At 45.1% G+C, this 10,461-nt stretch overlaps 2 protein-coding genes across 2 annotated transcripts in view; one reads left to right on the forward strand and one right to left on the reverse strand.

Annotated features, from left to right (window-relative positions):
* ALDH9A1 (aldehyde dehydrogenase 9 family member A1) overlaps positions 1-2,594 on the forward strand; it is a 31,075-nt gene extending 28,481 nt beyond the window's left edge. Inside the window, 2 exon segments of the mRNA XM_003804065.3 lie at positions 31-143; positions 1,815-2,594. Of these exon segments, the coding sequence (XP_003804113.1) occupies positions 31-143; positions 1,815-1,909 (208 nt within the window). The 3' untranslated portion in view covers positions 1,910-2,594.
* A 3,524-nt stretch (positions 2,595-6,118) lies between these two features.
* The window catches only part of MGST3 (microsomal glutathione S-transferase 3), a 28,179-nt gene continuing 23,836 nt past the window's right edge, over positions 6,119-10,461 (reverse strand). Inside the window, exons 3-6 of the mRNA XM_003785747.3 lie at positions 10,033-10,106; positions 9,085-9,142; positions 7,160-7,232; positions 6,119-6,374 (exon numbers count right to left, since the gene is read on the reverse strand). Coding sequence (XP_003785795.1) covers positions 6,238-6,374; positions 7,160-7,232; positions 9,085-9,142; positions 10,033-10,106 — 342 coding nt within the window. The 3' untranslated portion in view covers positions 6,119-6,237. The remainder of the gene's footprint in view (positions 6,375-7,159; positions 7,233-9,084; positions 9,143-10,032; positions 10,107-10,461) is intronic.

A 10,461-nucleotide genomic window follows, 5' to 3' on the forward strand; every position in this document is an offset into this window, starting at 1 on the left:
TGACTAACTGATACATGTTTTTCTTCATAGGGACCTCCAGCGGGCTCACAGAGTGGTGGCAGAGCTCCAGGCTGGAATGTGCTTCATTAACAACTACAACGTCAGCCCAGTAGAGTTGCCCTTTGGTGGATACAAGAAGTCAGGTGAGGAGCTGGGAAGTGTAGAAGCAAACCAGGTCTCGAGGGTGCTGTCGGAATTCATCATCCACTGTCGAGTTTTTAGAGTGTGTTTAGCTAACATGTCTCTAAAGTAATATCTCAGTCAAGCACAGTGGCTCACGCCAGTAATCCTAGCACTCTGGGAGGCTGAGGCAGGTGGATTGCTTGAGTTCGAGACCAGCCTGAGCAAAATTGAGACCCTTGTCTCTACTAAAAATAGAAAAACTAAGGCAGGAGGATCGCTTGAGCCCAAGTTGGAGGTTGCTGTGAGCTGTGATGCCACAGCACTCTACCCAGGGCTACAGCTTGAGACTCTGCCTCAAAAATAAATAAATATCTCAGAAAGCTTGTATTAATTTGTTTTCTTTGTTATGCCAAGTTTATAAGATATTTTAATTTGTATAATTTAACAGTCAATTATATGTACAGTCATTCTCACCATTGCTCATTCATCAGGCTTGGAGCATGAGGAACATAGTTTTAACATTGAGGGTCTTTCTTTGAAGTTTGTAAACATTCATTTCCCATATGGTCCTTCTGAACTGAAAATTGATTTGGACTTCACAGAGGCACTGTTCTAAGGGTAGGACTTCCAGGGTATGTGGCAATTTATAGCCATCACAGTGTTGGTAAGTCTATAAACTCTGAATCCCGATGAGATGGTGGGTGTTAATTTGGTAGCCTCATCTGGTATTATCCTGGCATTTCCTAATTATACTCCACTAATCATCTTTGTCCCTGCGGGGTACTCAGAGCTGTATACACAGGCACAAATGCAGGTGTTAACTAGTGCACTGTTCTATTAATCGTCTCACTGTAGGGAATGTGCATCTTAGGCCTTTGAGGGGCTTCCTTGGTCATTCTTCCCTTCCCCTTAGACCAGGCCTACCTATATGGGATGAGGGAGAAAGATGGTCAGGTCTGCAGGGCAACACCAGGCCTGACCTGCCTGGCCTTGGCTGCACTCAGAGGATTCGAAAGGAACAAAGGTGGAGCCAGGTCCTGCCAGTATCTTTATGTATAGTGCCTTTTGAATGGTGCACCTGGAAAAGTGCATTTTTGAGGACCTGGGCCCTTCCCTTAGAAGGCAGAGCCTATCTAGGTCTAGTGCACAGGAAAGGCCAAGTATGGGATGCTGTCTTTTCGGCGCAATAACCTCATTCACTAGTAATTGGGTAGTGTCTTGGAGTCTTGAGGAATCAAGAGGCGACCTAAGGTGTCCCCTCCCTCACATAAGTGGGCAGTTGCTTTTGCAGCTTTGCTATGAGAAACAGTTACTAAACCTATTATGTAGAGTTGAGTTTTACACTAGCACCAACTTCCAAGGGTGTCAGGTTGGTTGTAGAGGCTGCTTTAACACACACCTGGAACTACGAACATTTTCAGACCTGCACCTGGAATGGCAGGTGCCTCAAGTTAAGACTCCTATTGGTAAGAAATGAGACCTGTGTATTTCCCTGTCCCTATCACCAAAGGCCAGTGGGTCTTTTGCCCAGGCCAGCCCCACAGCTAATACTCCATGGATTGCGGACTTTATTCCAAATGTGCAGGTCTGTGTTCTTCCGTAGACAGATAAGCTGGGCCTGTCTGTGAAAGTTGCGGAGACCTTCTGACTGTTTGGTTGTGGCTCATCCTGATCCTTTCTTTCCCTTTCAGGATTTGGCAGAGAGAACGGCCGTGTGACAATTGAATATTATTCACAACTAAAGACTGTGTGCGTGGAGATGGGTGATGTGGAATCTGCTTTTTGAAGACCTGCGGTGAAACCCGCTACATGGCCAGGCTGTGGAAAAATGAGGATCATCGCCCTTGGCAGAGGCTTGACAGCTGGCACAGTTTAAACCCAGAATTTTGATCATTCAGGATGAGAGAATGGTTCAGTGTTACTCTTCACCTCCCAATCACTCTCCCGGTTGAAAATGTGTCTGAGTGCCTTTTAGATACTAATCAAGAAAGTTGTGATTTCCTTCAAAGCAAATTTCTGTGAAATCTTTTAAGAGCCAGGAACAGACTTCCAGAGAATAGGGAGCAGGACTAGGATTATATGTTTTCCACACATTTTGCCTACAGGCAATGTTAATTCTCTGGCTTATTTAAAGATCTTATTCCTTTGTAGGTTCATGGTAAAATCAGAAGAGATGATTTCTGCTCACTGACGTTTTTTTTAAGCTATGTCCTTTTGTCATACCATTAAGGAAGCTGACAGCTGGGATTGGGAAGGGATTAGATTAATAGGTTAAATTCTGTGCGATGTTGACTGTCTGTAGTAAGCACTTCGGTTTCCATTTGACACTGCAACAGAGAAGACCTGTCTTGGGTTCTTTTTTTTTTTTTTAAACTCAAGTTCTTGAACTACAGTCTGCTTTCTTACATCAGAAGAGTTACCTTTTAAATGTGCCAATGTAGTTTAGTGAAATTAAATCACATATCTTTTAAAACTTTTACTTTCTTTGACTTTCACTTTTTGAAACTAAGTGTGTCTGAAGGTTATAATAAGTCACAGGACAGGGCTAAAGTTAAAAGCCCAGGCAGAGGGATTGGATCTTTGCAGTAGTACAAAGGGTAGGGCTAGTTGCTGTGTCATCAACTCTTTATGGCCCACTAAGCATTTAAACTCTATGTTTGTCCCCACCCTGATAAGCAGCTTTGTCCTTAAAGAGCTGTCAGACCATTGTGACTTCAGGTTGTTGCAGTGACGCCTCACTCTGCCCCTTCTCTTCTTTTCAGGGAAACACTTTATAAATAACAGCTAATTTAGTAGTCAGAGTGATGATGGGATGTAGGGATAATGGTTGTTACTGAGCCTGGATCTAATTTTGGATTATGGTGGGCAAATACTATAGTTCAGAGCATGAGAACAATTGCATCAGCCTTTCTTGAGGTTATTTGCACAAAGGACACATGTGGTCCTGAATAAGGCAGCAGAGTTGTCTCACCCCATGTCTCAGGGGAGCTTTGTACAACTTAAAACGTAGCCACCACCGGAGAGAAGACAAGTTTCTGATAGTTTCTCTAAGACAACAGCAGGGGAAGGGAAGCAACGTTTGGTGTGCCTCCGTTCCTTCTCATTTAATATTTACACAAAGCTTAAGGAAGGTATTATCTCTGATTTTCAAATGAAGAAACAGATCAGGAGTCTTGGTCCTAGGCGTGATACTGTGATACACACGCACTGGTTTTCACCCATAGTTCCTGGCTCCTAACTCCTACAGCCCTTGTTACAGTGCTTTGCTCTAATGTTGGGGTGCTTTAGGCCTCAGAATCAGAGTCTGCCTCTCTGACCTTCTCCCTTTGTTACCTCCCCAAGGCAAGACCCCCCACCTTGCTGACAATGGGCCCTAACATACTCATTGCAGGGAGTGTCAGGCCCCATCCCTGGGGTAAGGAACACTGCACAGGAAGGCCAGAAAGAATCTGGTTGCTGACTCTATTTTTTTTGGAGACAGAGTTTCACTTTGTCACCCTCTACATAATGCCCTGGCGTCATAGCTCACAGGAACCTCAAACTCTTGGGCTCTAGGGATTCTCTTGCCTCAGCCTCCCAAGTAGGTGGGACTACAGCCACCTGCCACCATGCCTGGCTATTTTTAGAGATGAGGTCTCACTCTGGCTCAGGTTGGTCTTGAACCTGTGAACTCAGGCAATCCACCTACTTCAGCCTCCCAAGTGCTGGGGCTACAGGTGTGAGCCACAGTGCCCAGTCTGGTTGCTGACTCTTGTCAGATGAATTACACCAGCAGGTGGCTCCTGTGCTTCCTACCTCAACTTGGGCTGGAGCCTGAGGCCAGCCTTTTTGGCCACCAGAGCCCTGGGAGTCACTGCACGTGTGTTACTGTTTGATCCTCAACAAACGTCATGCAAGTATCTTCATTATCCCCAGCTTACAGATGGGCAGGAGACTTAGGGAGGCTAATAAACTTTCCCCAGGACACACACATGGCTCTCTGTAGGTGGGGATCCTTAGGGTTCAGTATGGGTGAAGCAGGCATTTATTGGCTGGTGTGGTTCTTGACTTTCCACCTACTTACTAGTCAATGGTAGCTGTACTGATGCCAAATTTTTTTCCACCAGACAAGGGAATTTAACAGAAACTAGCCTACCAGACAATATTGTTTTCTGTAGCAGCCATCTACCAATGGGATTCTCCCAAGCCCTGGGGTTCCCTGGAAGTGCTGTTAGTGGGGAACCAGGGGATTGAAAAGGCAGAGCTCTGGGTTCTGCACTTCATCCTATGTACTGGATGGTTTCTTATAAGACTCCATCAGAGCCCACTGTGCAATAGCAAAATTACAAACATTGATCACATTACAGATGCTCCTTGACTTACTTACCATGGGGCTATGTTCTGATAAACCCATAGTAAATTGTAAATTGGCGGCACCCGTAGCTCAGTGGGCAGGGTGCTGGCCACATACACAGGCTGGTGGTTCGAACCTGGCCCAGGCCAGCTAAAACAACAATGTCAACTGCAACAACAAAAAAATAGTCGGATGTTGTGGTGGGCGCCTGTAGTCCCAGCTACTTGGAAGGCTGAGGCAAGAGAATTGCTTAAGCCCAAGAGTTTGAGGTTGCTGTGAGCTGTGATGCCATGGCACTCTACCCAGGGCAACAGCTTGAGACTCTTGTCTCAAAAAAAAAAAAAAAAGAAAATACTGTAAATTGAAAATGCAATTAATACACCTAACCTACGGAACATTATAGGTCAGCCTAGCCTAAGTGTGCTCGGAACACTTAACACTAGCTACAATTGGACAAAATCATCTAACACAAGGCCTATTTTATAATAAAGTATTGAATATCTCATGTGATATACTGAATTACATACCTAATAGCTACCAGTGAAAAGCTGAGTGGGTACTCAAAGTAACAGTTTCTACCGAATGGGAATCTCTCTCACATCATTGTGAAGTTGAGAGTGAGTTGAACTGGCATCAGCAGGGAGCATCTGTACTTTGCAAATTAGGACATCACACAGAGGTGAGCCAGCCTCCCCGCCAGGTTCTCGCGGGCCTGCTCAACTGCTGTTACCTGTGCAGTGAGAAAGGGAACCTCAGCAAGTTCTCCAGCTTGTTTGGGTGCATTTCTTATAAAACAAAAAACAAACAAAATCTGGCTTATTATAAACTTAATGATGTCACTTTTTCAAGTCAGAACCAGAAGACCTCTACCGTTTATCCTCACCATCATTTCATAAAGGAACATTTTGATGTAAAAATGAAAAACCAGTCAAAGTTTTATGAAAACCTGCCCTCTTTATTGTCCTTGCTTTTCTCTCCACTGGTGAAAATTTCTTGTAAACTCACACCAGAGTGTATGCTGATCTAGTCTGGTCTCCTCATTCTCCAGTGAAGATTTTTAAGAAAATTCTTACTGTTGGGCAGCACCTGTGGCTCAAGGGAGTAGGGTGCTGGCCCTGGCCAAAAAGTGCAAAAAAAATTTCCTTACTGTTACCCAGAGTATTAGTAGCAAGTGATAAGATTATATCCTAATTACAGCTAAAAGGCTTCCTTTAATTTTTTTTTCATAGAGACAGAGTCTCACTTTGTCACCCTCGGTAGAGTGCTGTCGCATCACAGCTCACAGCAACCTCCAAATCCTGGGCTTAAGCGATTTTCTTGCCTCAGCCTCCCGAGTAGCTGAAACTACAGGCGCCTGCCTTAATGCCTATTTTTTGGTTGCAGTTCAGCCAGGGCCAGGTTTGAACCCGCCACCCTCAGTATATGTGGCCAGTGCCCTACCAGCTGAGCCACAGGCGCCACCCTGACTTCCCTTAATTTTTTAGCACTGTGGCCTTATGAACATACTCCCGCAATCAGGCTCTTTCTCATCTTCACACATTACGCGAGCGCACACTGGCAGAGGGAGGAGAGGACACTTGTGGCTTCTCTCTACCTAGAAGGAAGAGGCTACTGATTTTAGATGGAGACCCTGAAAGAAATGAGTGGTTAAGAGTCAGAAGGTTTAGGTATGAGGCTGACGCCAGATAAGTTTTTATTGTATTTAGAAAAAAAAAAAGATGTCACTGGAAACAAAGGTAAGTCATTCTAAATGAATTAGGGTTTTAAACCCCTACAGTTCTTTAATGGCAGCACTTGGAGCCGCCACCCAGGCCAGTTTTAACCCAACCAAGCTGCTGGAAGGCAGAGCACAGGGTTGTGCCCATCAAGCCAATGAGGGCGATGGAGCCCAGGGCTCCTCGCCTCCGCTTGCTGGGGTCTGAAAAAGAAGAAAGACCAGAAGTTACCAGGAATGATCCTCAATTATGGTGCTTTCAACATGCACAAGCCCTTGTCTTTTTTTTTTGGAGAGACAGAGTCTCACTTTGTTGCCCTGGGTAGAGTGCCATGGCCTCACACAGGTCACAGCAACCTCTAACTCCTGGGCTTAGGGGATTCTCTCACTTCAGCCTCCCAAGTGGCTGGGACTACAGGTGCCTGCCACAATGTCCGGCTATTTTTTGTTGCAGTTTGGCTGGGGCCAGGTTTGACCCACCACCCTTGGCATATGGGGCCAGCACCCTACCCACTGAGCTACAGATGCCACCCATCCACGAGCCCTTCTGACATGGCATCTGGAGTTGTATGTTAGACATCCTGGCCTTAGGAGGGTAACCAACTCTTAGCCTGAAGTCAGACACTTACTGACAGCTTCAGATACCAAAGCTATGGGTAATGCATGCCAAGTAATGTGTCCCAACAGCATTGCTTAGACCTTAGAAAATTATGAAATCAATAACCACAGCAACTGGGCGGTGCCTTTTATCACGCAATGGCGATAACCTGTGGCTCAAGGAGTAGGGCGCCGGCCCCATATACTGGAGGTGGTGGGTTCAAACCCGGCCCCAGCCAAAAAAGCTGCACAAAAAACCAAAGATAATAGACATTTCACCTAAATTTCTCCTAAATGTCAAGCTATTTTCCCTTAAAGTCCCAAGAAGAAATTTAGTAGCATCAGATTTTAAATTTTGTTTGTTCCTTTGGCAGATGTCGGTATGTACTTACCTCCCGTGTAGTACCCATAAGCATAAAGAACTCGTCCAACAATCCAGGCCAAGCCCAAGCCAGAAGCTAAACGCTAAAATAAAAGAGCTACATCAGTGGTCGCATTAAAGAAACACGCAAGCCTTTATTAACACCTGGGATGGATTAGTCAATGTGTCTGCAAAAGTCAGCAGTTTCATGGATTTGCTAAACTATACTCCCCACCAAAATTAGGCAGAATTAAGTTATTTGTTTCAGTCAGGAAAATGGAAGATCTGTGATTCCTCTATGAACAGCTTATGGACCTGGGTGATGAACACTGGCTTCCTAGGTAGGTGGGACAGAGAGATCTCTGGGCTAACCCTGGCATCTCAGGGACAGGCAGGTCTGGGGTCTCAGGGTTAGCCAGAAGAGGAAACTGTCCCAAAGGCATGGCTTGAGGAAAAGCCCTGTGGTCTCAAATGGGCCTTGGAGCATGAGACTAAAATCTCCAGCTGCTGTGGTCACATCACCTCTAGCTGTAGCCTGTACCGAGGCAGGGCTCCCTGGACAGAGTGGGAGAGGGTAGCATGTTGTGAGCCCCAGAAAATGTGGTCATAGAGGGAAAAGTCTCCCTGTTCCCAGCACCCTTGAGAAAGTAAAAGCTTCAGATGAGAGATCTTCCCCCTGGGCACCATGCTAGGGTCAGTCCAGCTGTTAATCAAAAGGAGGAAGAGAAGAAGAAAGGAGAGAGAGTGTGAGAGAAACCATCCTCCCTAGAGCTATCCCATTTGGCAGTGCTACCACTGAGTAGGTTACCTGCGTCCTGGTTTTTGTTTGAATTGATTTTAAGTTATGTTAAATATCAGTAAGAACACTGGCTTTCTCAATGCTCACCAAACACCAGGCCAGCACTTGCCTCAGGCCTCACTCTGGGCCTTTTCTGCCTGGATGTCTGGAGACATGGGCAGCACCTGCTTCCTCATGCCCTTTGCTCAGTTGTACCTTCCCAGCAGCCTATTCCTCCCTGGCCACCCTATTCAGATGCCCTGTGACCTGCTCAGAGTAAGAGAACATGGACACAATGATGTTTTATTTTATTTTTTTGTGGAGACAGAGTCTTACTCTATCACCCTTGGTAGAGAGCTATGGCGTCACAGCTCACAGCAATCTCCAACTCCTGGGCTTAGGTGATTCTCTTGCCTCAGGCTCCCAAGTAGCTGGGACTATAGGCACCCGCCACAGTGCCCGGCTATTTTTTTTTTTGCAGTTTGGCCAGGGCCAAGTTTGAACCCGCCACCCTCAGTATATGAGGTGCCCTACCCACTGAGCCACAGGTGCTGCCTGATGTTTTATTTTATTAACATGCTAGCAGGAGGCCAGTGAGCAGGGAAGGCATCAGTGATCTTAATGGTGAACTCCTATGCATCCTTCAAAACCCACTTGAAATGACTGCTCTACACTCCTTTCCACCTTCCTGCTTTATTTTCTTCCATGCACTCATCAGCTGCTAGCACATTACACAATTTAACTATGTTGCTTTTTTATTTCAAGCGACCCCAACTAAAAGATAAGCTCTAGGAGACCAGGTGTCTTTGCTTGTTCTGTTCACTGCCAGAACTCCAGGTGGTGAGTATGTGTTTGTGGCATGAATGAATATGACAAACGAAATCTCTTATGGATATGAAACCTTTAGAATGAGACAGACATGGTTTCAAATTCTGATTCTTTTCCTCTATAGCTATTTGACCTTATGAAGGTTAAGTAGTGTCCAAGACATTTTTCCTTAGCTATAAAAAATCGGGAACCCCACATGATTTCAAAGAAGTTTGTAAGAAATAATTGAATAAAATCCTTTACATGGTGACTAGACACTCATGTTCATTAAATGTTTATTTCCTTCTTCCTTCCCTGATGATAGTTCAGTGAGCTAAATCAAAATAGATGAACACTCTGGAAAAACTTACCGGGTGGTAAACACCTCCAACAGCTAGAAAAAATAAGAAGGGTGGATACACTTCCAACCTGGAACAGAGAAAAAGAACTTCTTAGAAAGTGCCCCATTTACACTCCAGGAGGCTGAGGAGGGAGGATCACTCAGGCTCAGGAGTTTGAGACCAGACTGAGGCAAAGTAAAACCTGGTCTCTACTAAAAATAGAAAAATCAACTCGGCGTCGTGGCAGACACCTATAGTTCCAGCTACTTGGGAGGCTGAGGCAGGAGGATCACTTGAGCCCAGGAGTTTGAGGTTGCTGTGAGCCAGGCTGCCACCAACCGTACTCTAGCCACCTGGGCAACAGGGTGAGATGCTGTCTCAAAAAATAAAAAAATAAAGTGCCCATTTAAGTGTGCCTATGTAGAATTAAAGAGTCCTTTACATTCTTTCTTGCCGAGTTAGAAACTTGAGAGTAAAAATAGACACTGGCTGGAGGAAGAAGACCCAATCACTAATCTCCACCTCCTTTTGTTTTGGGTGGGATGAAAGGTAACTCCGCACATGCTGACTAAATGACCTCAGTCTAACAAACTGGAAAGTCTAACAACTTGGTGCGGCAGAGTGGATTTCCTTACAGACTTCAGAACCTCTTTGCTAGGACTGGGAGAATCAGTGTTAGTTTAAATGGGATATGCTTCAAATACTGTAGGGGTAATGCAACATTTAAAGGCATTTAAAAAAAAAGATCACACAGAAATGTCACCATTCTAACAAGTGTTAGATGTTAATTCTAACATTAAGCACACCATTTTAAGTGTGCTTAATGTTCAATCTGTTCACATATATAACTTGTTACGAGGTGCCCGTGATTGTCAACATCAGTTCACTCAGCAAATACAGAGCTCTAAGGCAGGATGTATTGGACAAAAATCACCCACTCTGCACGTGTCTCTGGGGCACCGCAGGGCTGACACTCACGTGTTCTGGTGGGCTCTCTGAATGCAGTTGAAGAGGTGTCCGTTTTCAGGGTCCGTGCTGTACATAGTTGGATACTGTTAAACAAAGCAGTCAAAAGATCAAGAGTAGCATTCAGTGTTAAGAGTTAAAAAGTAACCTTAATAACAGTATATCCCAAGGTATCTCCTTCTATTTCTATTAAATATTTACAGTGACAGGGCTCTCAACTCCAAAGCAGATTCAATATTTCTAGAAAGTCCAAGAATAAGAGTATATGGCTTGGTGCCTGTACCTCAGTGGTTGGGGCACCAGCCACATACACCGGGGCTGGTGGGTTCCAACTCAGCCCAGGCCTGCTAAACAACGACAGCTGCAACAACAACAAAAATAGCCAGGCATTGTGGTAGACGCCTGTAGTTCCAGCTACTTGGGAGGCTGAGGCAAGAGAAT

The sequence above is a fragment of the Otolemur garnettii genome, unplaced genomic scaffold, assembly GCF_000181295.1.
Source record: "Otolemur garnettii isolate 467f Iridium unplaced genomic scaffold, OtoGar3 scaffold00016, whole genome shotgun sequence".
NCBI lineage: Eukaryota > Metazoa > Chordata > Mammalia > Primates > Galagidae > Otolemur > Otolemur garnettii.